The sequence below is a fragment of the Tenrec ecaudatus genome, chromosome 17 (genome assembly GCF_050624435.1).
Source record: "Tenrec ecaudatus isolate mTenEca1 chromosome 17, mTenEca1.hap1, whole genome shotgun sequence".
Taxonomy (NCBI): Eukaryota; Metazoa; Chordata; class Mammalia; order Afrosoricida; family Tenrecidae; genus Tenrec; species Tenrec ecaudatus.
In genome coordinates, this window is record NC_134546.1 from 50,053,345 (window position 1) to 50,080,375 (window position 27,031).

General features: G+C 51.6%; 1 protein-coding gene across 1 annotated transcript in view; it reads right to left on the reverse strand.

Moving 5' to 3' along the window:
* FAH (fumarylacetoacetate hydrolase) overlaps window positions 1-27,031 on the reverse strand; it is a 47,942-nt gene that overhangs the window by 3,722 nt on the left and 17,189 nt on the right. The window contains exons 5-13 of the mRNA XM_075535341.1: window positions 25,762-25,852; window positions 18,406-18,503; window positions 18,245-18,297; window positions 16,348-16,447; window positions 15,212-15,342; window positions 14,162-14,237; window positions 12,177-12,223; window positions 9,258-9,359; window positions 8,495-8,612 (exon numbers count right to left, since the gene is read on the reverse strand). Of these exons, the coding sequence (XP_075391456.1) occupies window positions 8,495-8,612; window positions 9,258-9,359; window positions 12,177-12,223; window positions 14,162-14,237; window positions 15,212-15,342; window positions 16,348-16,447; window positions 18,245-18,297; window positions 18,406-18,503; window positions 25,762-25,852 (816 nt within the window). The remainder of the gene's footprint in view (window positions 1-8,494; window positions 8,613-9,257; window positions 9,360-12,176; window positions 12,224-14,161; window positions 14,238-15,211; window positions 15,343-16,347; window positions 16,448-18,244; window positions 18,298-18,405; window positions 18,504-25,761; window positions 25,853-27,031) is intronic.

Here is a 27,031-nt window from a genome sequence, read left to right on the forward strand (position 1 = left end):
TCCCATTGCGCGGCTCAGGTCTTCACTATGGCTTCTGTGTTTGGGTTAAAGTCGCGTCAGATGGCTCATGGGCGAGACTTCTAGTTGAAGATGGAGATCTGGTTCTATGCATCAGCTCCTTCCTGCTCACCTGCTAGAGACACGTTCAATGGGCTATCAATACAGGGGCACCATGGTGTCAACTGTGGAAACGAGGTCTCCTTAGGAAGGGGGAACTGTGTTGAGCCTTAGCAGCCATGGAGTATACTGGGGTGGGGGGAAGGAGGTGGGGGACAGCGGCAACAGCAGACGTGACTGCCTAGAGTTCGCAGAAAGCTCCTCAGGATAGATGAGGCCTCCCTGCCCAGAAGGTTGAATGTAGAAGCAGAGAAGGGTGGGCTGAATGGTGCAGAGGAGTCAGCAGAGGGTCCCAGCCTGAACTCTGAACTCCTGGAGCCCCATGGGCTGGGCACAGTGCAGCTGACTTAATGAGAGAAGGGCTCTCCTGTAGACCCCTGGCTCCTATCCATGGTCCTGGAAGGGAAGGGTTATGGCTTCTTTTCTTCTTTGACTCTTGGCCAGCCTTGCTCAAAGTTCCAGCCAGGAAAGGGAAGTGATGATGATGGGAGAGCGAAAAGGTAGTAGGCCTCCACACAGATCTTGTGGTGAGTGGCACTCTGAGGGGACTGCAGGGAAAATGGGGGAGATTTGTGTCTTGATATTATTCCTGAGTAATTTTGGAGACCAAGAAAAAAGTCACAAATAACCACAAGAGGGAGGAACATATGTTATCAGGCAGGCCCCAAACCAAGCCAGACCCGTTGTCTTTGCGTCAACTCTGGTCTCATGGCCACGCTACAGGGCAGCATAGAACTGCCCCACTGAGTCCCAAGGCTGTCCTATTTATGGAAGCAGACTATCATGTCTTTCTTCCACAGAGCAGTTGGTGGGTTTGAGTCACCCAGCTTTCAGTTAGCAACCAAACTTTTAGCCACTGGGCCACCAGAACCCCTTTCAAGCAGTACAGAGCAGCACACACCTATGAGAGCAAGCAAGTTCTATCAGGACACCAACTGAATCCCAGTCTTCCAAGCTAAAGAAGCCCCAACCAAACTCCCTGCCATCACATGGATTCTGATTCCTAGTGACCCGACACAGGAGTGCAAAAACTATAACTCTACAGGAGCAGCCAGCCGTATCACCCTCTGATGGGGCAGCTGGTGGACTTGAACAGCTGTCCCCCAACCATCTGGGCTCAAGTCCTGGCAGGCTCTACCCTATGCTACCTATGCAATCGTGGGGAAGCATAGAGCTTTCTTGGCCTCGGTTTCCCCATCTGGAAAATGGGTACAATAATAGTAGCTACCTTGTCAGGAACCTACCATTTAACAGGTGTTAAGGACAGACGTGCACCTGTTAGTGGTGTCAGCAGTCTGAATGTTCTGGTCCATTTCCAGTGGTTAGAACTTGATTTGGGGACCAGAGAGAGCAAAGCAATGATGGGGTGCAGCAAAGACATCTGCTGGCTCAGTCAGAGAAGCAGGAGGAGACCCAGGAAAGAGTCACCGATACCAAGGGTGCATTTCAAACAAGAGGGCGGGTCAACGTGGGGCATAACCTTAGACATAACCAAGCACCTTGCAGGACTGGATTTCTCTGATGGTGTAGCGGGAACGAGTTGGGCTGCTAACTACAAGGTCTGCAGTTCAAAACCACCAGTCATTCTATGGAAGAACAACGGGGCTCTCCGTACTGCCATCAAGAGTTACAGTCTCTGACACTCACAGGAGCAGTTCTCCCTGTGAGGGTAGCTATGAGTTGGCACTGACTCGGTGGCAGTGAGCCTGTCCCATTGGCATAATGTAATCCACAGACTGTTATGACGTTCTCATTTGGGGAATAGTGTCCCGGGTCTTACAAGGCTGTGAACAGCTGTCTCTGCGGTGACAATTGATCTCTACTTTTCCAGAACAGAGAAAAAGGAAACCAGTGACTCAGAAGGAACCAGCTTGAGACAAACTGTCTACATGAAGTAAGGCCTCCTCAACCAGATGAGGAGGGCTAGATGGTGCCTGGTTACCATCACCAACTGTTCCACACAGGGCCACAATGATGGGCGGACCTGGAGGAATGAGGAAGGAAGGGGAATGAGGAAGGAAGGGGAATGAGGAAGGAAGTTCCTAAAACCAACAACAACAAAGCAAATCTACTAACTAGACTGGCTGAGACAGAAGGAATCCCGACCAATGCCCTGGATACTCTTCAAATCTTGAACCAAATCCAACCACCAAGATCACCTTCTAGTTAATAATAAGTTGGCTAGGGGGGAAATGACTATGTGAACCGAAACAAACTCTGGCTAGCTTCGAGAAGAATGGGAATCCCAGAACCCCGCATTGTGCTCACACGGAACTTGTACGTGGGTCAAGAGGCAGTGGTGAGAACGGAACAAGGGAATACTGCATGGTTCAAAATCAGGAAAGGTGTGCGTCAGGGTTGTATCCTCTCACCTTACTTATTCAATTGGCATGCTGAGCCAGTCATCAGAGAAGCTGGATTATATGAAGAAGAGTGTGGCATCAGGATTGAAGGAAGGCTTATTGACCTCCTGCCATATGCAGACGACACAATCTTGCTTGCTGAAAGTGAGGAGGACTTGAAGCACTTACTGAAGATCAAGGGCTGCAGCCTTCAGTATGAATCACAACTCAATGTAAAGAAACCCCAAATCCTCACAACTGGACCAACAGGTCACATCATGAAACACAGAGAAAGGTTTGAAGTTGTCAAAGATTTCCTCTTGCTAAGATACACAATCCATGTTCATGGAAGCAGCAGTCAAGAGATCGAAAGATGCATAGCATTAGGTAAATCTGCTACACAAGACCCTTTTAAAAAAAATCATGTTATTGGGGGCTTGTACAACTCTTATCACAATCCATACATCCATCCAATTTGCATTTGTACATTTGTTGCCATCATCATTCTCAAAACATTTTTCTTTCTTTGTGAGCCCTTGGTATTAACTCCTCATTTTCCCCTCCCTCTCTGCCCCCCCTCACAAACCCTTGATAATTTATAAATTATTATTATTTTGACATGTCTTATGCTATCCACATGGAAGAAGCACACCAGCCTGTGTGATCATGAGATGTCGAAAGGATCAGGTAACAGGCACCAAAGAACAAAAAATCACATCATTGTGAATGAGGGGGAGTGCAGAGTGGGAACCCAAAGCCCATCTGTAGGCAACTGGACATCCCCTTATAAAAGGATCTCGGGGAGGAGATGAGCCAATCAGGGTGTAGTGTAGCACTGATGAAACATACAACTTTCCTCTAGTTCTTTAATTCTCGCCCCCCCCCCACTATCATGATCCCAATTCTACCTTACAAATCTGGCTAGACCAGAGGATGTACACTGGTACAGAGAGGAACTGGAAACACAGAGGATCCAGGACAGATAACCCCTCAGGACCAATAATCAGAGTAGCAATAACAGTTGGGTCAGGAGAAGGTGGGGTAGAAAGGGGGAACCAATCATAATGATCTACATATAACCCCCTTCCTGGGGGACAGACAACAAAAAAGAGGATGAAGGGAGACATCAGACAGTGTAAGACATGACAAAATAATAGTAATTTATAAATTATCAAGGGTTCATGAGGGGGAAAATGAGGAGCTGATACCAAGAGCTCAAGTAGAAAAAATGTTTTGAGAATGATGATGGCAACAAATGTACAAATGTGCTTGACACAGTGGATGGGTGTATGACTTGTGCTAACAGTTGTACGAGCCCCCAATAAAATGATTTTTTAAAGGTGGCTCAGCAGTGCCAGGACCACAGAGCCATAGAAGGTAATCAGCCTCAAAACACTTCTGACTCCCCAGTTCCACCAGCATCTCTTCGTTTCTCTACTCCGCCTCTCTTTTCCACAGAGAAGTACAAGCACCCAGATATTGGCTACATCCACTTCTTGTTTCCCTCTGCATAAAATTCCCTTTGTCTTTTCCTTTTTTTAAAAGAAGGGCTCCAAAAAACTCATAGAAAAATGGAATGAGGGGAGCTGACAACATTGATGATTGTATAACTCAACGCAATGGAGTTGAACAACAGAATTGTACATGAATGAATATATTGGATTGTATAAGCTATGCCGATAAAACTATTATTAAAAATTAAAGTGTAATGAAAAGATAATACTTTTACCACAAACTCTTTGAAGCCCTTTCATATTAAGATATAATGCATGCCTCCTCTGTCATCAAATTATCATTCTTCACTCTTGTTTCCAGGGAATTCCACCAGTCTGTTCCCAATTCCCTCAGCCAATGTACGCTGCTTCAGATCATGGAATTACCTTGACCCAAATGTCCTTGCCTGGCCTCTGTCAACAATTTCCAAAACAAAGCAATGTATAAACAAACAGGTACATGATTCTCACAGCATCTGGCTCCTTTCTTCCACCTTCTCTGGCCCACACACTGAGAACATCTGTGCATCCCGTCTGCCTGTACATTCTCCCAGGCCCTGAAGAGCTGCCTGGTCTAGTCTCGGGCCCGTATAGCAGCAGCAACAGAAGGCTGAAGCCTTAGGTTCCTCCTTTCCCAACCTATCCCCACCTTTTTATCCCCCAAACCATATCTTCAGAAGATAGTTTCACTGAATCCATGGAACTAAGACCAAAGGCCTTGAAGTAGGTCTAGCAAGCCCTGCAGGGACAAAGTTCAAAGCCAGAAGCAAAGCTGGCATGGGAACTGGGCATGGGAACCAGAATGTCTGAACTTCAGCCAAGCTGCGCTAGCTGTGTGGTTTCCAGCAAGCAGCCTCCCCCTCTCGGCCTGTGCTTGCCACGCCATGAAACCAGACGGCGATACCACAGGCCGTGCGCATGGGAAGGGCAATGACAAGGCGGGCACGCCTACAATGTGGCTGGTTCAATAGCTGGGCTTTGCTGTAACTCGAGAGAAGCTAGGAGGACTACTGGGCAGGCCGTGCAGGGTTTCGTTGCTGTGCTTCGGGGGCGCTGTGTGTTGTCGGCATCTCGATGGCCCCTAAGAACAATGAGGGCTGTGTGCACTGCCCTGGGTGAATCTGCAGCACAAGGTCTCTGTAAGGTGTTACAAGGGGCGGACATTGCTTGGAGGACTAAGGTGCACCTGACCAAAGCCATGGTATTTTCAATCACTTCACACGCATGGGACAATTGAACATGGAACTGGCATTTGAACTGTGATGCTGAAGAAGAGTGTGTCAAGTACCGCAGACTGCTAAAAGGACAAACCAATCTGCCTTGGAAGAAGTGCAGCCAGGATGCTCCTTAGAGGCCAGGACAGCGAGACTTCAGCTCATGTACGTTGGACACGGCGTCAGGAGAGGCCAGTCCCTGGAGAAGGACATCATGCTTGGTACCGTGGTGGGGCAGCGATAGAGGAAGGCCCTCAACAAGATGGACGGACACAGCAACCGTGACAACAGGCTCAAACACGGGAACAGGTGTGAGGATGGCGCAGGACTGGGCAGTGTTTCTTTCCGTGGTCCTCAGGGTGGCTGTGAGTCAGAACAGACTCGCGGCACCTAACCACCAAAGCAGTAGGGCTATCGGAATTTTGTTGTGGCTGTTGTGTGCCACTGCCTGATCCTGACTTACTGAGGCCCTACGGAACAGAGTAGCATGGCCTTGCTGTCGGGTTTCTAATGCTGGAATCTCGCTGGAAACTGACTGCCACATCCTTCTCCCACGCAGTGGCTGTGGGTTCCGTTAGCCGAGCACATGACCACTGTGCCAAGAGAACTCTGCCAGAGATATGGTCTTAGGGGCAGCATGGGCACTTAATTAAGTCCATGAACTCTCATTTGCTGCCGTCTTTCCTGCTGCCTGCACCTTCTCTCCCATATCCACTTCATGTGGTCCACCAGCCAACAACCATGTCCAACACACACGCCACGGACTGCAGAGAGGAGTGAGCCAGTTCTTAATTCATGGTGAGCCTATGCACCGGGCAGCAAACCTTGCCTGGCCCTGCGCCATCCTTACGATGGGCCGTAAACTGGACTGCTGGGATCCCTAAGATCTCCACTGGCTGCTTTGGGGGGTTGTGTTTGGCAGTGGATCGCCAGGACTTTCTTTCTAGTTTGATGCTGGGCGCTCCACTAAATGTTGTTCAGCATCTTAGCAACACGGAAACCTCCACAGGAAAATGGCCTGTGGCTGCTCATAAGATGAACAGGCTGGGGATCCAACCCATGTCTCCCGCACTAATCCACCTCTGTAGGGGACACATTAAAATCAGGCACCTCTTTTTATGTGTTCTGCTGGGCTGGGAGGGTGGGGCGGGCTGGATGGTGAGCAGTGGCAGCTTCTAGAAGAGTGGCTGCTCAAGGGCTGGGGCACAGCAGGGCAGCTCTTGCTTGTTCGGCTGCCGCTCTTTATCTTTCCTAGATGAACGAGCTGTTCTCACAGGGGAGTGGGGACGGGGTGGTTGTGACACATGGCCTCCAAAAGCAGCGGGATGGCCTAGAGAGGGCTAAAGTAGAGCCAACCAGAGTCTCTTTCCCCAGAACACACACCAAGAGACAGAGCCACTGCAGTGGGACTGTGAAGGGAGCTGTTATCAGAGAAACTCGGGAAGTTGTGCTTCAGTGGGTGCCAGGCCATGCCAGAGCCCAGGGAGAGCTGGAGTGGCAGGGAAGAAAAACCCGGAGAGCGAGTGGATCTGAAACTGGGGAGATGTGGTCAGTTCATTCATATGGCCCTTCTAGCCGTCATCTCTTATGCCACAAGCCCTGTTATGATGGACGGTAAATGCCAGCCTCCATGCCTGTGATTATGATGCCATCTTGGAGGCTGTTCTCAGTTACAGAGTGAGGTAGCTGTATCCTCGGGCTCTACCCCATTTGAGGGTGTGACTTGAGTTTTCATTGGGGGGATGGTGCGCTGAAAGACAAAAGCCATGGCTCCACCAAAGCCTTCCCTTTTGTGACCTCTGGAACCTGACTGGGTCTTCACTTGACGTTCACACAGATTTGGCAACTGGCTCTGGACCCTGAGTTTGGCTCCTCTCGGCCTGACTTTTGGATTTGTGGCTTGAAGGCCCCCACTGGCACAGGAGATCTTTTCTTAAAGTTTCATGGGTTTCCATGAGACCGACATGGCGGCCTGTTGAAGACCCCAGGGAGGGAGGTGAGGGCCATCTATGACGGGGAGAAGCAGGGGTGGGGTGGGGTGAAAGGGAGCTGCATAACAGCTTGGGAAAGTTGGACATCTGGGGCATCTTGAACCTCCGCCTCCTTAGGAAGAGTCTGGTGTGAATTCTTCTAAAATAAATAATTAGCACAGAGGGATAATGGAAGAGATGCTCATGGCGAGGTGAAAGTCAGGTGAGGGATCCAGAAAGCAGAGCCAGGGGACCCTCTTGCCCCAGGGCCGGCCTGGGAGGTACCCTGTAGGCTTATAGTAAGTCCTTTTCGGCCCAGGAAGCTACCCCAGTGAGTGAGGAGAGGACTGCTGTGCCTTGCAACCAAACCAACCAGTTCTGAAGGCACTCGGTAGACGGCAGTGTCCAATGGAGGCATTCTGACCCCTCCCCATAGCCCCAGGAAGTCTCACTCAGTAACTCATCCACACCTTCCCAGAGCCCAGCCACTGTCCACCAGATTCTGGATAAGAGTTTGCTGCAGAGTCCAGAATAACAAGGAGTCTTACCTTATGTCCTAACCTCGCTCGGGGAGAAAACAGGCCACCACTGGATGCTGTGATGTGGTCTGGACAAAACCGTTTAGATGCTCCTGGAATCCAGATCTCAGGACTCACTAACTGAGGTGGCCGGCTCGGGTCATCTGCCCTTAGGTATCCTTTTGAACCTTGAACCTTCAAGGAGCTGCTCTCCTGAAGTCCCCGTCAAGTCAAAACAACGGCCAAGGAAGCAGCTTCACTCATGTCCTCACGGCCATCAAGCCAATGCCAACTGAAAGCGACCCTATAGGACAGAGTAGAACTGCCCTGTGGGCTTCCCAGACTGTCGCTCTTCACGGGAGTAGGAAGCCCGTCTTTCTCCCAGTACGCAGCTTAGTGGACCTAGGTTTACCCCAGGCATCGGGCTGAGCGAATTCTGTGTGTAGCCAGTTCTGAAGAGCAGGAACCTAGGGACCGACTGGGAAATGCCTGGCATGTCCTTAGACTGACAGGCTCTGTTTCTGCAACTGCCTGGAACTCTGTCTCCTGAGCACCCAGCAGGACAAGAGTCTGTGGTGCATAACCCACCCTCACGGTCCCCTCTACGGGTGTGTGCAGGCTGATGCCGCCCAATTCGAATCGTATCCATCCACAATAACTAAACAGGTTTTGGCAGGACACACAGATCTGAAGGCCCTGCGCAGTCGCCAAGGCTGTGGGAAAGGACACAACCAGAGCACAGGATCCGAGTGGGAAGAACAGATGGCATTCTGAATAGACGGGAGTGCCCGTGGGGAGACCTGCGCCCGGAGAGGGCCCCGCGGGGCTGGCAGTCCTCACCTGTGATGATGACTTCATCCCCATCCAGCAGAAACTTCCTGGTCTGCCCGTTCCCCAGCTTGATGTCCTTCGTCCCCCTCCAAGAGAGCTCTAACATAGAGCCAAAGCTTTCTGGCTCCTTCGTCACAGGAAAAAGAGGAGAAACTAAAGGTAGTCACATCTTGGGGAGCACCTCTGGGTGGAGTGTGCTTACCATTGGTGGGTGAGCCCTGGGGGGGGGCGGGGGCTCCCACTGACAGCATCCCTTTGCTGCATACTCAACAACCCCCCAACCAGCAAACCCCATTCTGAGGCCACCTCCTGCCCGGAGTCCACTATGTGTACCACCCTCCGACTGGAACGAGATGTCCCACCTAATAAGAGGGAGCCATGAGGCCCCCCAAAGTCATCCTCTGTAAGCGTTCATGATTCTGCCACAGGCTCACGAGGGCACAGGGAGGAAGGAAAGGGTGTGTGGAGGCTGGGGCACTTCATCCCGGCTGAGTGCACCGTGCAAAGGGGACATGCAAACACTGTCATGGTCTGCTGATTCTTCCCTGCGCCACTCTGCCTCTGCCCTCTTTCGACAGGGCCACCACCTCTCATGTGTCTGCCAGCCCCTGCAGGTATGACTCTGGAAGAGAAACCCCTGCCACATACCCAGATGGGTGAAACTACAGGGGCGGCAAAGTTTATTGTACAGGACCTAAGGGTTGGGTCTCTTCTCAGGGGTGAGCTGGGGGCCCCCACTCTGTCTGAGCAGCCAAGGCAACCCAGTACTCACCGGTCCACTGATGGTTCCAGAAGCCAAGAGGTCCCCAGGCCGGAGGTTGCAGCCATTGACAGAGTGGTGAGTGAGCTGCTGCAGCATGGTCCAGTACATGTGCTGTGGGAGAGGGACACAGGGGGACAGGGACTGGGGAGGAGCAGCAGGACTTGTCCCGGGGCTCCTTGCTGCAGCCAAGCCCAGACTGTCACACAGGCTGCCCTCTAGCCAGCACCCCCAGGGCCCTGGCAGCACAGGCAGGCTGTCCAGATGGAGCTGGCTAGGGACCCCCTCCTACCTTCCTCTCACCACCTTCCCTAACCACGCCCAGCTCCTCCACCCCTTCAACGTCTGGCCTCAACCCACCTCTTCCTAGAAGTACTTCCTGTGAGCCATCACCCATGCTTCGTCCCTCAGGGTGCAACATGCTTAGCTGTGCTCTGTCACACTGCCCGCTAGCTACTCCCAAGCCCCAAGTGGCCATGGGCTGCATCTTTCTCATGAGTAAGGTGACCAGACGTCTTTCTTTTGGTGGGACAGTCCCAATTTTGAACAATTCTCCCTGAGTTCCGTGGCATTTTAAAAAAGTCCCGATTTTTGGAAAGAATGCACGACAAGCTAGGGTACACGGTTTTCAGCTGCCATGTGGCTATTTCACCAGGATATGAGTTTTATCAATGGTGTCCCGCTTTACCAATGTGAAAATCTGGTCCCCTTACTCATGAGAGATGCTCCCTATGAATTCAGGCCCCACCTGCTTTGGGGAAGACACCCAACAACAGACACCAAAGCATCCCTTGACCATGGACATTCTCAGAAGCAGTGCGGATCCTCTCTCGGTGCCTCTCCACCGCCTCTTAGAACCACCGTTCCAAAAGCGACTCCTTCAGGGAAATGAAGGCTGAGAAATGGGTCCTTTTCCAAGAGCCCCCAAGGGGTCCCCTTATTTCTTCCCGTTACCATTGCCACAGGGCCAGTTCCACCACACCATGGCAATGCTACAGGACAGAGAAAAACGCTCCAGAGGGGTCTGGAGGCTGTAACTCCCGGAGGCTGACTGCCTCATCTTTCTCCCACAGAACGGCTGCTGGGCTTGAACTGTTGACCGTTTGGTTAGCCAACTAACACTTAAACCACTGTGCCAGCAGGGCTCCTTTGCTGGCTAACTGCCAGCAAGGCAATGCGGACTCATAGCCCCCCTGAAAGATAGGGGAGAACTGCCCCTGTGGGTTTGCGCGACTGTCACCGTGTGTGGGAGGAGAGAGCACATCTTTCTTCCGTGGAGAGGCAGGTGGCTCAACCTGCTGACCTTGCAGCCACTACGTCACCAGGGCACCTTTTGGTTGGCTTGAGGAGCCCAGAATAAGGCTAAACTAAAAGAGCAATGAAGAAAACAGGGCTCTTTCAACAAACAAGAAATACACGAAGACGTCCTTACCGGCATTAATCAGCAGGGAAATGCAGATTCAAACCACAATCCCCAAGAAAGGCCACAATGGAAAAGGCAGGTAACACGACTAGTCTGTTAAAATGTGGAGCCCCTGAAAGGCTCGTCGGACACTACTAGGGGCATGTTCGTTGGTACCGTGGTTTTGAAGAACTAGGTAGTGAACATAGACAAACCCCCAAACCCACTGCCACTGAGGCAGATCCGACTCATAGCGACCCTGTTTAGGGTTTCCAAGACGGAAAATCTGTGCAGGAACAGACAGCCTCTTCTTTCTCCTGAGGAGCAGCTGGTGGGTTTGAACCACTGACCTGTGGTTAGCAGTCTGATGTTTACCCACAGTGCCACTGGGGATCCTTACCATATACAAAGGGGCTCCAAAAAGTTCAGAAAAGGGGAATTAAACGATGATAGAATTTTTCCAAGGTGTTTTTAAGCCCCTTCATATATACACACACACTATATGTGGTAGTTACATCATCTGGTATCAATTCGGGACTTGAGAGGATTATGCATGAAGGGGTGGAGTCTAGTCTGTCAAGTGGATCACAGCCAATGAGATCTCTGTGTGGGCATGACTTTCTCCTGAGAATTCTGGGAAATCTGGTTTTTCCTCTTTGGAGGTGGGAGAGACTCTGCTCACTCCCTTGGAGACACTCTACTGACAAGACACATAGCACTATGCTGATAGACCCCGTGCCCTGAGAACTGGAGAAGCCACGCGGAGACCCCTGCCAGCACTGAAATGCTTACGCCGCTGGATCCAAAGACTTTCTACCCACTGGCCCATGATCATCCTGCATTCGGCATCATTGCATATGTTCAGTGAGCCTGAAGATGACTTTATAGATTGGTAGCAGACATATGGGCTAATATAGGACTTATGGGCTTGGACTGGACTGGGTTGGGATGCTTTCCTAATGTACAATGACCCTTTATATAAAACTCTCTCTTATGCACGAATTTCTATGGATTTGTTTCTCTAGTCTACCTAGACTAATACACTATATGACTCAGCAATTCCACCCCTGCATAGAACCAATCAACGTCTGCACCTGTGCACCAGAGATGTGCATTAAATGAGCCTAGTCATTCTGCTTGTAAAATCGGGAGGACGGAACTCGCCAAATGTCCACCAGTATTAGAATGGATGGATAGAGAGATTATGGAGAATTTACACAGGAGGACTCTGTACCGTGATGACAATGACAAGCTACCATGACACATAACAACACGAACACATACAAGTCCCACAAATGCACTGTCCAAACAAAAGACGCGAGACACAAAATAATTCATGGCGTGTGATTCCGCTCCTTTAAAACAGACCGTGGGGGGGCGGGGTGGAAAAAACAAAAGTAAGCTATCGTATCAGAAGAAGTCAAGGCAGAGGCCGCCCTCATCAGGGGAGACCTCCTCCCAGATCCTCAAGAGATGCCATCCTCCTGTGCCTTCTACCACTTCCAATTACTCCCAGCTGCAAAACTTACCTTAAAATTGGACTTGCAGATGGTAGCTGCCTGACTCATTCCTTCTCCTGTTGAAGAGAAGTACCACTAATGAAGTACCAACAATCGGGGGGGGGGGGGGGAACGCAAAGCAAAATGAACCGCCAAGGTCTTAAAGATGATGTACTCTGTGGCCTGAGCTTCCTTGTCCAGCAGAATTCCACTTAGATCCAGGAAACAGATCAGCTCAAAGTCAAACTCACCGCCACCGACTCATAGTGAGCCTAGAAGACAGGGCAGAACGGCCCCTTGTGGGTTTCTTAGACTGTAACTCTTTATGGGACTAGAAAGCCTTGCCTTTTCTCCCAAGGAATGGCGGGTGGCTTCAAAGTGCTGACCTTGTGGGTAGCAGCCCAACAGGTATATAAAACTCTCTCTCATACAAAAGGAAGTTGACTGCTTCGATTAGACTCATAAGGTAGGAGGAACCGAAAGACATGTGATATGACCAAGTCCAGGATGGCTTACCCACAAGCCCCTGCTTCCCCTCCCACAATCATGGGGCAGCAATAAAGGATTGGGGTGCCAAATGGATCAGATTCCTGTGGACAGCGTGGGGCATCAGTACCCTCCCTCCAAGCTACAGTTCAACAACGTTCCAGGAACACCCATGCCAGGCCAGGCACCAGGTATATAGTAGGCACCATTCCTGAGCCCTAATAGAAATGTCTTCCATGGTCAGAATCTGCCTTTCTCCCGAGCCCTGGCTTTCCCTTGGCAACCATGCCTCCCAGACCCGAGGTGCGCTTCCTAGGCCCCCTGGGCAACCTGGCCCTGAACTTCACCAAACTTGTACACCCCTACGCCAACACAGGATGAAAGAACTGCAGGCTTTGGAATGGAGTTAAACAAAGCCTGTGCCTGAGCCTCCTCCTTCCAGATCAGTCTGCCTCTGCACACTGCCCTCTGGTGACAGCCCTACCCCCTCCGGGGAGTGCACACACTGCGTGCGTCGGTTTCCAGCAGATGACACAAAGGGCCGGGATGAAAGCATGACAGAAATGGGCTCCAAGGAGGCAGGCGTGGGGAAGGGGAGTCTAGCCTGGAGACTGTAAGCTTTAGTTGCTCCAGCCTTGCTTTGTGAAGCCCTCCGCCTTTCTATGACTCCGTTTCCCAATCAGGAACCAGCACAAGTTCCCAAGGCACGCTGGTAGCCATGAGGCTGCTGTCGCTGTCCTTTCCCTCCTCTGAGCCTCATCTGACACAGGGGCGGAGGCTGTGGAGTATGCGCCTGGAGCTGGGCTGGGGCAGGCTGGGAGCACCCCTGTAAAGGGCCACACCCTGGCACAGGCAGTGAGATAGGACACAGCTGAGCCTGGTGTGAAGATGGGACCTGAGCAGGAGAAACATCTAGATGTTTACTAGGAAAAGGTGGTCACAGGAGCAGGGGCCATGCCTGGCCTGCTAGCCGGGCCTTCGAAGGAAGAGGGACTTAGTCCGAGTGCGGCGCCCCCTCGGGCTCCGAGCCCTGGCGCTTTCTAGTGCAGGCACTGTCAGGTCAGTACAGGAATCCCCTTGAAACAACATCCCTCGGGTGAGGGGTCACTGCAGTGTGTGCGCAGAGGTCCAGCAGGGGGCGCTGGAGAGCAAGGCAAGCAGAGGCTCAACTCAACCTCACTGCCACAGCTGTTCATCTTTCCAGGTGCAGAAAGCCTCATCTTTCTCCAGAGCAGCAGCTCGTGGTTTTGAACGGCTGACCTTGAGGTTAGTAGGCCAATACATAACCCATTCTGCTACGAAGGCTAGGAGCTGAGCTGAACTGGCCAGTGTAGCCCGCTGGGAGAGCAGGGGTCTTCCAAGACTCCCTCTCCATTGCAAAAGTCACACACATCTCCAGGGAGGTAGCTCGCACTCCTTGCTTTGCTGCCGCTCAGCTCTCCGGTCGATGGCACTTGGTGCCCCCCCTCCCCCACCGCCCCTACCACCCTCTGAGCTCCTACACACACCCTCCAGACCCCTGACAGTACCTTTCAGAGCAACAGAGAGGTGGATGTCAAACGTGTAGGGCTGGTCATGGCAGAGATATGGCAGGGGCCTGGGGTCCTAGAGGAGGGGCGGGGACAAGAGCACAACACAGATGTCACAGGTGCGTGGATGGCCAGTGGGGGCTTTGGCACATGAACCTGGGCACCACAGCCTGTCCCTGGATGGTGGGGGTCAGGATCCGACACTGAGGGAGGGGCATCCATAGGTCAAAGGTCACAGAGGCCAATCCTGAAAGCCAGGGGAAGGGAGAGGCAGGGAAGGGGTGGTGGAAGGGCCGAGGATGGGAATGAGGCGAGGCCCATTCAGGCCGGGTATCCTGGAAGATGAAGGGCATGAGTAGCAAGACCTGCCTCCCTTGCTGGCGGGAACGTGACCCTTCCACCCAGAGCAGTATTTTCTCAGAGGGAGCTCTGGAGGCCACCAAGGGCACATGGGATCGATCGCCTTGGGCAACTCCTGGCTTTGTGTTTCCTTTTATGATCATTTGAACCTTGTGGCTAGTGGGTGCCAGGTGGGGACAGGGTTCCTTTAAAAAATACATGACTTAAGTTTTAAAACGAGAGCTTTTATACAGAGAAACATTAACTGGATAGGTCAGAAGTGACAAGAATGGTGCAGGCTGGATATCATGCCGGCCTGGCATCTTGGAAGGCTGGTACAAAAGCAGTTGGGGGCCGACAACTCTGGCAGGGTACTGTCCCAGAAGACTGCCCCATAGGAGGTGGTAAAGAGGTGGTAAGGAGGGCAGGGGTCGGATGGCACAAGGTAATGGTGCCAAGAGGGTCACGCCTCACAGAGGCACTGGCACTAGACTCCCCTGGCCTCAGAGGACACCGAAGATTGCAAAATGGTGTGTTTTCACCAAGCACTGTGCAGGGGATGGGGAGGGCGAAGGGCTGCCTGGAGGTCAGGTGACCAGGTTCCCCAGGACCCTTGGTGATGGCCAGGTTGTGGACACAGAGCTTGCATTCCTGGGGTGTCTGCATTCCTGGGATGGCAGCTTGGGTCTAGGGGTGTCCCACTGTACTTACCTGCACCGGGTTGGGCACAGCAAAGGGCATGAGCGCGTCCATGGGCACCACCCACGGAGAGATGGTAGTTCCGAAACTCTTCCCCAGGAATGGCCCCAGGGGCACGTACTCCCACTTCTGAATGTCTCGAGCTGCAGGAGAGGGCTCAGTGAGGACACAGAAGCTGGCAGGCCATGTCCCAGGCTCCCTCTCCCTTCACTAGGAGCACAGCCAGCAGAAGCCTCCCCATAGCCCAGCAGTCCTCTGGGGTCACTGTACCATGGTGGCTCAAAGCTGTCAGGGTGCCCACTCCCACAAGGGGCCGGAAGCTCATCCTTACACCCTGAGAAAAGCACACACTTCCTGGGACTCAGGGAGCCATCCCCCACTTCGGCATGGCGCACAGACCCAGCAGCTCGGCTGCTTAGCTCCAAAGCGGAGCTCAGCAACTAAAACATTTCTGTGCCTCAGTTCCTCCTCTGCCAAGCAACAATAAAAATATTACCCGGATCCCATAGGGATCCCACGGGACAGCCCACCTGAGCTGTTCAGCACAGCTCCCAAACTCACTGCCCCAGAGTCCGCTCTGACCCACTGTGATCCCACACAACAGAGCAGGGTCACCCGCAGGGCCTCCGAGTCTGGCACCTTTATGGAAGCAGACTGCCATCTCTTTCTCCAGGGTAGTAGCCGGAGCACTTCGCTACTGCACCACCAGGGCTCCTTGGTACATGATAACTATGCCAAACTACTGCCATCCAGTCGGTGCCAGCTCATGCCACCCTACTGGGCAGAGGAGAACTGTCCCTGTGAGTTTCTCAGACCTCAACTCTTTCTAGGCGCAGCTGCAGGTTTCAAACTGCTGACCTTTCAGATTACAGCCCCCTGCGTAACCACTACACCACAGTGCTCCATAAATACTAGCTACGGTGTCCGCTGAGTCCCTATTGTGCTTATGCTAAGTTACAGGCCCTTAACTCAGGAGCTGGGCTTTCTGTTGGATATCCCAGCCCACACCCACTTGGCTACCATACTGCCTGTCTCTGGGGACCAGCACCAGTCACAGAAAACCGCTGCTGGCTTCTGGGAAGGATACCCAGCTACAGAGCTGAAGGCATGCGGAATTCCACCTCAGGGCCCCCAGCGCCCGTCATTACCACTCCAGTCGTTCATGAGGACCATTCCAAAAATGTGCTCGTGGGCCTTGGAGATAGGGATCGGCTCTCCGTATTTGTTCCCAGGGCCTACAAAGAAAGCCTGCCATGGGGGCAGGATTATTAAAATGACGCTGCCCAAGCACAGGGCTGACCCTTGTACACCACAGCCAGGAACCAAGCCTGTCACGCAGGGCCTGGCACGTCCAGGGAATGGTCTGCGGGGCTCACCAGAGACCCCACCTCCCACGCCAGTCCCCGTCCCGGTCCACAGGCAGCCTCACGCCCCACGTGGATCTTACATTTTAAAACTTGACAGCTACATGCGGGTCTGACACCTGAAACACCCAGAGTTTGTCTTCATGTCGTGAGCCAGCAGAAGGCAGCCGCCAGCCAATGCCTCCTGCCCTCCAAGACCTCCAAGACCTCCAACCCTACACCCCGGGCCCGTCCTCGACAGAAACATGGCAGCAACCTCCGGCATCCCTGGGGACAGCTCTGAGACAGGAGCATCGCTGCCAAAGGCACACAAGCTCAGCTGGGAGCTTCGCGACACCTGAGTCAGTTTTATTTGCTCCGTGAAGCTGTTTAAATACCGAATCAAGATAAAAACAAAACACCCAAGGGCACCACTGTAGGGCAAATTCGACTCCCTGTCAAGTCCGCTACTCTGTGCTCCCTGCCCATAACTGTCCTTCAGCCCCGGCTGTCTCGACTTTACTCGGGCACCCAGCCCCAGACCCCACCAGGGCCCAGATGGGCAAGCCTTTCCACACAGCGGCCGGGCTTTCTCTGCATCGGCGCCAGGAGACCCTCTCTGGTTCTCACGTGGCTCCCTGCTATGGTGGCAAGGGCCAGCGGGCTTGCTGGAGAGGTCCTGCTACCCCATAGGGGCCACCCACTCCTTTTCTCAACCCTGGGATGAACCCTTAGAGGCCTGAGGGCCAGTCTGGAGAGCCGGGATGCCAGCAACTGCAGCAAAACAGACTGGGTCCCCGGCTGGTGCCTCTCACTGTCCCTGGTATGCCCACTGCTGCAGCCCTATGTGCTGGGCGGTCCCACAGCCACGTCTCCTACCCCTGTAGTGAGGAGACACCCACAGATCTGGAGGCAGCACCTAAAAGTGGGGGATGGGAAAGACTGCAGGCCCTGCTTGCCCATTGGCTATCTGTCCGCTGGCAGCACCCTGAGGGCACCACCCACGGCCCTCAAGGTCTCTTCTCCTCCAGTTCAGCTCCTCCATCCCAGCACCCTCCTACTCCCTCATCTTGGAGGCTGCCTGAAGGCCTGGGTCCCCCTTAAAATGATCATCCCTGTAGCCTGCGGCACTCTGGGTACTGGTGCCACATGGCTATCCTGTTGGCAACACTGTGTTGCAATTAAGCAGATGTTACCATTGGGGAAACGTCGAGGCGGGCATCTGGGATCGCTCTCTGTATTACAGTTATCTCAGTGTTTAGGTAAGTGCGGGTTTGGAATGGCCAGTCCCCAGACTCTGTCTTCCCAGATTCAAGGGGTGGAGGTCAGGGGTGGGGGCATAACAGTCCCTACAGCCAGGTGGGGACACCCAGAAATCCAGGTCAAGCACACTGTCTCAGGACGGCCCTAGAAGCCAGAGCAGAGTTGTTCCCCAGGGTGCCTCAACGCTGTCCATCTCCATGGAAACAGACGGTACATCTTTCTCCCAGGGAACAGAGGGTGGATTCCAAGAGCTCATCTTTTGGTTCGAAGCCCAACACTTAATCCAGTGCATTAGTGGGGACCCTGGGTCACCCCAAAACACCATTATTTGCTGAGGAGAGGAAGATGGCTGGTTGTTTGGGGCAGCCACCCCCCAGAGCTCGGCGGCGGCGCTTTCTCAAAGAAGTACAGGTCAGCCAAGCCCTGAAGCACAGCTCACCATTTCCAGCTCGATGTCCAAGAGCTTGCAGGCCCCGAACACGGGAGGCTTCACTGGAAGGACAGCAGATAGGAAGCTGTTAGCGTGGCAGGCCGTGGAGCTCACGGCGCAGATGCAGAGTGGGGGGCGCCCTGCAGGCCCGGACCAGTGGGGACACTTACAATCATCAGGCCTCATCTGTCCCATGGGCCTTCGGATCGGGGTGCCAGACACCACAACAGAGGAGGCGCGGCCGTGGTAGCCCACCGGCAGGTGCAGCCTAGTGAGGGAAGACCAAGGAGGGTGAGGTGTCAATGCCAGCACAGGTTGTAAAGAAAACATTTTATATCATAAAGATGAAGGGCCAATCTAGAGACAGTATGCAACTCTCAAAGGTACCGAAAGGTAAACCCACCCGTGGCCAACGAATTGACTCGGACACATAGCGACCCTTTATGACAGAGAACTGCCTCTGTGTGTTTCCAAGGCTGTCGGGCAGGGAGCCTCATCTTTCTCCCTAGTAGCAGCTGGTGGGTTTGAACTACTGACCAGGAGGTTAGCAGTGCGGTGCATCCGAGGGAATCGGGGGGTCCAAATGCTGGCCAGGAAGTCAGATGAGAAAACTTAGCACAATAAACAAAAACTTTGAAGTGAGAGTTACTTAGAAAATAGGACACGTTAACCCTGTATTGGGGTCAATAAAAACCCCTTGCCGCTCTGTGAGACCCGCGTGTGTATCGGAGTTGAACTGTGCTCCGTAACGTTTCTAAAGGCTGCTATTTTGAGAGTCGATTGCCAAGCCTTTCTTCCAAGGAGTCTCTGGATGGGCTCCAAGATCCTGCTTTTCAGTTAGCTGTCAAGAGAACCGACTGTTCAAAAACCCAAACCAAACTCACTGCCACGGAGTCGGCCCTGACTCCAAGAGACCGCACAGGACAGACTAGATCGGCCTCCGTGGGTTTCTGAGGTTGTCGATATTTGTGGGAGCAACAACTGCATCTTCCTCCTCAGGAATGGCTCATGGCTTCAACCCCGCCACCAGGGCCCTGGAGTCATTGCTGGGTGGCTGCGGTGAGATGCCATATCAGACTCACAGTGGACTTACGTACAACAGAACAGAAGACACCCTGCCCAGTCCTGCTCCATCCTCACCAATGTTGTTATGTGGGTGCTTGTGGGTGTATCCACTGTGTCAATCCAGGTCCCTGAAGGTCCCCATAAGTCAGAGTTGACTCGATGGCAGGTATCTGTAGATTCAATAGTGACCCTCCAAAAAGCTATGCCCACGTCCTAAACCTCGGAAACTATAAGACTGTCTTTGGGAAAGGGGCCTTTGCTGATTTAATCCAGTTAAGGCTCTTGAAATGCCACCTCCCTGGATTTTCCCGTGTCCTTACAAGAAACAAAAGCAGGAAAGAGAGAAGAGAGCTCCGTGAGGGCAGGGCCTGAGGCTGAGGTTATGTGGCCGCAAGCCAAGGAATGCCTGCACCCTTCAGAAGCTGGATCAGCAAGGAACAAACTGTTCCTGGGCGTCTTCAGCAGGGAATGTGGCCCTGCTGACACTGTGGGTTCAAACTGCTGGTCCCCAGGACGCGGATTGTGAGGCCTGCCTGCTGCTGTAAGCCACACAAATGGCCATCGATTGCTAGGGCAGAAGACCAACACAGTACCATACATCACACGATACATAAAGAAAAGTTCAGGTGGGTTAAGACAATGTGCTAAGCAAGGCTGTAACAAGTACTCTGGGGGAAGACATGCAGATCATATATCAAGTTCCCCCAGGGAGGAGAAAGCCTTTCTAAATGTGACAGACAAGTAAATTCCAGGGAGAAATGAGTGACACGCTCAGCCTGGTGGAAATGTACAACTTGTGCATCAAGGAAGACAGCTAGCAAAGTACAATGACGACACATAAACCCGGGAGAAAAACTGCCTACAACACCTCCCAACCAAGAGTTAGCTGCTCATAGACGCAACCCGGCTTCAAGTGAATCCCAGATAAACAAGAAGGACTGGCAGACAGGCTGCGGTACCTGTGGCAAGAAAAGACACAGCCCTAGAAGCAGATCGGCCATGGATTTGGGGAGGCTGGCGTGGAAGAGTCTTACTGTGCCCTGCTTTTTACTCAACGGACCCTGTGGAATTTGGAACCGTGGGCACATCCTGACTCGTTTGGGTTGCTTTTCATTTCTCACACGTTGGAACATTTGCTTGGCAGCATTTATGACCCAAAAAACGATGCCACCCTTCAGCAGCTTGAGCTCAAAAGAGCAGCATTTGTCCAAGGACAAGGCTCAGAAGGCTGGTGAAGAAAGAGGCGTGGGAACAGGCAGGACGGAGAGGGGGTCAGATGAGTGATGTTCACTGAGGGATCTCAGTGAAAGAGACGAAACATGTACATGACATGCTGAAGGGGAAACGGATGATCTGCTCTGTAAACCTTCACCCACCTCACAATAAATTTTTAAAAGAACATTATATATATATATATATATATATATATATATATATATATATATATATATATATATATATATATATATATATATATAATAGGAGCCCTGGTGGCATAATGGTGAAGTATTGGACTGTGATGTGTAAGGTGAGCAGTTCAGAACCACCAGCCGCTCCGCCGGAGAAAGACGGAGCTTTCTACTCCAGCAAAGAGCTACAGTCTCGGAAACTCATAGGGGCAGTTCTGCCCTACCCTATAGAGTCGCTATAAATCAGCGTTGACTCGATGGCAGTGAGTTTGGTTTTTGTTTAAGCTCAGGAGACTAAGAAATAAAATGTTGCAAATGCAGGCACTTTCCCTGTCCTGCCCGCTCCCCCTGACTTCTCCCTCCCAGCAGAGGGTCTCCCCTGAAATGGGTGTTCTGTATTTCCACGGTTGTGTGCTAGTCTCTTGCACCTTGTCGTTATTGCTGCGGATTTCACTGTGCATCTTTTCTTGCGTTGTCGTCGTGATGGTGGCATGCTGTGGAGGGGATTCTGACTCAGACCCCGGAGAGCATGGAGCTGAGCTGGCCCCAGGGGCTTCCGGGGGCGATCATGTGTGTGTGCGCAGACAGATCCCCAGCCTCTTCCCGCGAGAAGCCGTTCCGGGGTTCACAGTAGCAGGCAGGAGCTTCATGCTTCTCCCCACCAAGGCTGCCTTTTCTGACACTACTGCCTCGAACCAGTCCTTGTGCAAAAGGCTCGGGTAGACTTAAGCTATTTTAAAAGAGGCATGCCTATGGTGCGGAGTCCATGATAATTGGCACACACACACACAGACATATATGTTGTTCTTAAGTGGCATCAGGGCAGTTCCGACATCATCCTGCACCATCCTCACAACTGTCTTTTGCCGGAGCCCCTTGTGGCGGTCAGTGTGTCCATCCATCTTGTCCAACTCCTTCTTCCCTTCGCTGCCCTCTGCTTTCCCAAACGTGATGTCCTCCTCCGGGGACGAGCGTCACCTGACAACATGTCCGAAGTGTGTGAGACAGTCTTGCCCTCCACGCCTCTAAGGAGCATTCATTCCGGCTGCACTTCTTCCACATGTATCTAGATAGTGCGTGCATACACACCCAGGGGCTTCAAAGAGTTCATGGGGAGAAAAAAGGGAATGAAAAGTAATGGAGCAATCAGGAGGGAAGCGGCGTGGGAGAGGAAGTGGTGAATGAGCGACCGGCAATAGCACTACGCCCTTCAGAAATAAAGACACAGAAGAAGGGACTGTCTGCACACCGGCGTGCGCCGCAGCTCTATGCGCCGAAGCAACAAGATGGAAACCACCTGGAAGCCCATCCGAATGGATGAACAAACTCTGGGACAGACACACAGTGGAACACGCTGAAGAACAACGAGGAAGCTGGGATACACCGCGTGACAGGGAAGGACTTAGGAGGGCGGGGCACTGAGTCGAGTTAGCCCAAAACAAAAGGGCAAATATTTTGTGAGACCACTGTCCTTAAAAATTAATCAAGAAAAGGCCTCAGACCAAAATAAATAGACTTCACTGGTCACCAGGGGTAGAAGGGTTAGGGTGGAAAGGGGAAGCAACCGCCGGGAGGGGAGCTAGGCTTAGCCTGGTGAAGAGGGCGAGCATATAGCACTACACAAGGATATGGGGAACCTGGGGAGCAGGCGGGGGAGCAGAGCAAAGTCACTGGGAGGTGCCACGAGTCGTTTAAGCTGTTAGATGCAAACAAAGTGATCTGATCCTAATTCACAATAAAATAAATTGTTTTAAAAAGGTCATGGAATTTTTAAAAAATCATTTTACTGGGGGCTTGCACAACTCTTATCACAATCCATCCATCCATCAATTGTGTCAAGCACACTTGTACATATGTTGCCATCATCATTCTCAAAACATTTGCTTTCTACTTGAGCCCTTAGTATCAGCTCACTTTTCCCCTCCCTCCCTGCTCCTCTCTCCCCCGTGAACCCTTGATAAATTTATAAACTATTATTATTTTGTCATATCTTACACCATCCAACATCTCCTTTCACCCACTTCTCTGTCCGTCCCCCAGGGAAGAGGTTATATGTAGATCTTTGTAATCTGTTTCCCAAAGGTAATGGAATTTTTCTTAAACTTTTCTTTTGCGAATTTCTATTGTGAATTAGATGGGGTTAAATAATTAGAAATTATTTAAGATAATTTCTGTATTCAACAAGCTAAAACTACTTGTCAAACATCCTAATAGACTGTCCTGCCCTTCCCACTTTGATGTCTCTGCTCCCTCTGCCTCCCTTGCCTACGATAACACCTGTCTATCTTCCAGCCCACTGCTTCACCTGCTACCTTCCAGCCCACTGCTTCACCTGCTACCTTCCAGCCCACTGCTTCACCTGCTACCTTCCAGCCCACTGCTTCACCTGCTACCTTCCAGCCCACTGCTTCACCTGCTATCTTCCAGGCCACTGCTTCACCTGCTACCTTCCAGCCCTGGCACCGGCACACTTTTGAGACAGAAGAGCCCATCTTGTCCGCACAACAACTTGTAAATTATTCCAGCGTCAGGAATACATTTTCACAAACAACTGAAATCACCATCATCTAAATAAGATCCTTTTTGTGTTGTTCTTTTTAAAAATAAAGTTTTCTTGGTACTTCATCCACACGTCGTACAAGAGTTCGATCCTATCGAGAAGTGCTGTACAATCACAGCCACCAACGACTTAGAACAGGAGTAATATGCTTCTCACTCCATCACTTCTACTTCAGAGCCGCAGATGGCTCTCCAGCCCGTTTGCTGACCCTGCAGCTCTAGCCGACCTCTGCAGCTTCCTCCTTCCCCTCCTGCCTTGGTAATGGTGACAGTCCGTTTCTTCAGGTAGGAAATTTTGTCCTGGTTTTTCCTTTTGAGCAATGGTCTCATATAATATATCTGCCCTTTTGTGACTGGCTAATTTCACTCAGCAGAATGTTCTCCAAGTCCATCCACGCTCCACGCCAGGAGGGGACTCACGGTTTCATCATTAGTCTTTAGCTAAGCATAGGATGCCTTTGCCCACCAATTTTTGGAAGCTTATTCATATAGAGATATATACACATGTATGAGAGGATGTGTGTGTACACGTGTAATGTCGGTGTGTATCCAGGCTTCATCGAGTCTTGGAATTTTTCATTATGTTTTCATTGCATTTTCCCATAAGTGTTTTGAAGTCCCTTCCTATATGTCAATTTTTTCTAGTTATGCATGTGAGAATACACTTTGCATAATACCCTGCTGGTTGACAACGAGACCATGTGCATCCCTCTTGATCCAACCCAGAAAGCACTGGCTGCTGTGAGTGGACCGTGTTTTGGGTCAGCTGCATGCATTCCTCCACCGATGAACATCCCCACAGCAGCTAGAAATACTGCGGTGACCTTCCTTGTCCTTGTCTGGCACGCAGAGCCTTTATTTCTGATGGACAGGTACCCGAAAGCGACACAGAGGATCACAGGAAGGTTCATTTCACATGTCAACTATTTTGCTTTATGTACTTCTTGTTACGTCTGGATTAATTACAAAAAGGACCCATTATCTTTGTTGTGCAAGTATGTATATGAAATGAAAAAGGCCCACCAGAGTCACCTTGCCTTGCATTAAATGTCACTAGAAAAGTCCTCTTGGGGCTCATTTTGCTGAAGGCAATGAGGCGGGGACGGCTAAGCCTCTCCCACCCGGTTTCAGAAAGTGAATCCATTTCCTGGCTTCCTGGCTCACTTCCGGCTGCCCCTGCCCCTTAGCTACTTGATACTGATGGCCACGGATCAGGATCCTATCGCACTGGGCAGCCTCACTGAGTCAGCACCACCTGCCACCGGCAGCAGACCGCCAGCCTATGTGGCTGGCTGTGAGAGCAGCCTGGAGACAGGTAGGGGCTGAGTGTCTAATGTTTGCTCACTTCAGGAGGGCGCCAGGAGACTGGGCTCCACCCCAAATCCACCCCTACCTGGTTCTGTGACCTTGGCCTGTTGCTTCATTTCCCTGGGCCATAACCCGCTCTCTCACTCATTCTCTCTGTTCTCTTCTCTTCCTTCATCATGTTTGTTCCTGCAGTTGCCCACCCCCTAGCACTGCCCATTGAGACACTGGTCTCCTCTCAGAAAAGGCCTCTATCCCAGCCCAGCCCTGCATTCCCACCCCCAGCTCCTGCTGGTGGCAGACAACACCTGGTCCTGGGGGTGTGCTTGCCCCGGGATCCAGGACCTGGCAGTTCTCAGAAACCAGAGGGCAGCATGGGACAGAGGAACAAGGGTCCTACCCTAAGTTCTTGATCTGGAGTTAGGATCCTGTCTCTGCCATGTTTGTCCTCAGACAAGCCTTTCCCTCCTCAGGGCCTATTTTCTTATCTGTAAAATGGGGCTAAGGCTTTCGGCCCTGGAGACTTCCCCAAACTACTCTAAGAAGTTAACCAATGAACATTGCTGACCACGTTTTGAGAAATACACAGCGCTGGACACACTTGAAGATCTCATTCACCAGAAAATTCTAAGCTCGGAGACTGTGGGGATTGTACTCTCACCAATAAAACAATAATATGAGCTTTGCAGATGGGAACATTTGGGAAGGCTTTAGTGACTCAGAGAGAGTCATACTTCCAAGATTTATATCTTAGTCCTGGTGGCCGTGTCAGGTAAGGATTAGACTGCTAACCTCAAGGTTGGCAGTTCCAACCCACCAGCCTTCCCGAGACAGGAAGATGAGGCTACCGGCAAGCTCACAGAAACAACGCACGCCTCAGGAATCCTCTCCAGGGTCACTGTGTATCAGAATGGACGCAATGGCAGGGGCTTGGGTTTGGGGGGAGGTGTTTCTATGGGTGAAATAGCTGCAGATCAGAGTGGATCAGGGCTTTGCCTAAGATCTTGCAGCTGACTCAGAGCCAAGCTGAGACAGGAAGCCTCGGCTGGCTTCCACCGTGTTCCCAGAAGTTGCAACAGCATGGCCACTACAGAGTTCCCTCCCTGTTTACCTAAGGGCACGAGGACAGTCATGCTGCGGGCACACATGGAGGCAGACTTTGAACGTACCCTAGCTTCTGGTACTGACCAGTTTGGCATCAAGGCACTCTCCTTGCCCCTGAACATGATGCCCACGTTCGTAGCGTGCTGCCTGGAGGAGTAGAAGTCCGTGTAGTCGCCTGCAAAGAGAGCCATGAGAGAAGCCATCAGGGACCCAGCCCTTCAAAAAGAGCCGGGAGCAGTTCTAAGAGCCAAGGTAAGAAATAGGAAAAGGGGGAACCAGCTCCTTGGGGGTCCATGCTCAGGGCCCTGGGGGGCCCCGTGTCAACCCTTCCTTCAGTGACAGCACCAAATACAACACAACATGGCTTCGCTGAAGACTCGTTTCAAATCCCCACGGGAGGCACGGAGGAGGAAATAAAGAGGTAGCACTTTCTGAAACGTGTGCGGGAGTTCCAACGTGAAGCGGCAGACGCTGCTCCCACCAGGGGCTTTGGCTTCTCCACACCCGCCTGCTTGCCAATCCTTGGACTCACCAGCCTTCCTCACCAGGTCTCTGCATGAGCTGGGCCCACCACCTGGGCATGGGATGCCTTGGTCTCTAGGTCCACCTCCTGACAACTCTTAGCAACCTCTCCTCCACTCTCTCTCTCCCTGGGTCTCCCCCTCCCATTAGCCCTTCTTTTAGAGGGGCTCAGTGTGGCCCCGCCAAATACATGGCAAACTCCTTACCCCTATGCCATTAGAAAAAGGGGTTTTGTTCATGTTCATGAGGCCAGATCAGTGTATCACGCATCCTAAGTAGTATGAGAGGACTTCAAAAAGTTCCTGGGGGGGTGGGGGTGGAATTCCATTCTCTAGTAACTTATTTGATTTTATATATTTTTATAATTCAATGTTTAATAATATTAAAGAGTGTGCAATCGTTACCACAATCCGTTTAAGAACATTTTCTTCTTTCTTGTACTCATTATTAGCTCCCCATTTCCTCCCATCTCTCCTGCCATAATCCTAAGAAACCCTCAGTTACTGTCGCTATAGATTTACTTATCCTGGATTTCAAACACAGAAAAACACACCAAAAAATAAAACCTCTGTTGAATATGAGAGCAACAAATGTACAAATGTGCTTGACACAATGGATGGATGTATGGATTGTGATGAGTTGTACGAGCCCCCAGTAAAATGTTTTTTTTAATATAAAAAACAACTCTATCAAGAAGAAAGCAAAAAGTATTAAACATTAGAACTGATTTTAAATGGGTCAAAGGGGAGAATAAGTTATTAAATTTTATCCTAACTGCATCTGCATTAATCCACATCGTGAGATTCCCTGGAGACTTCATCCACATGAGGCC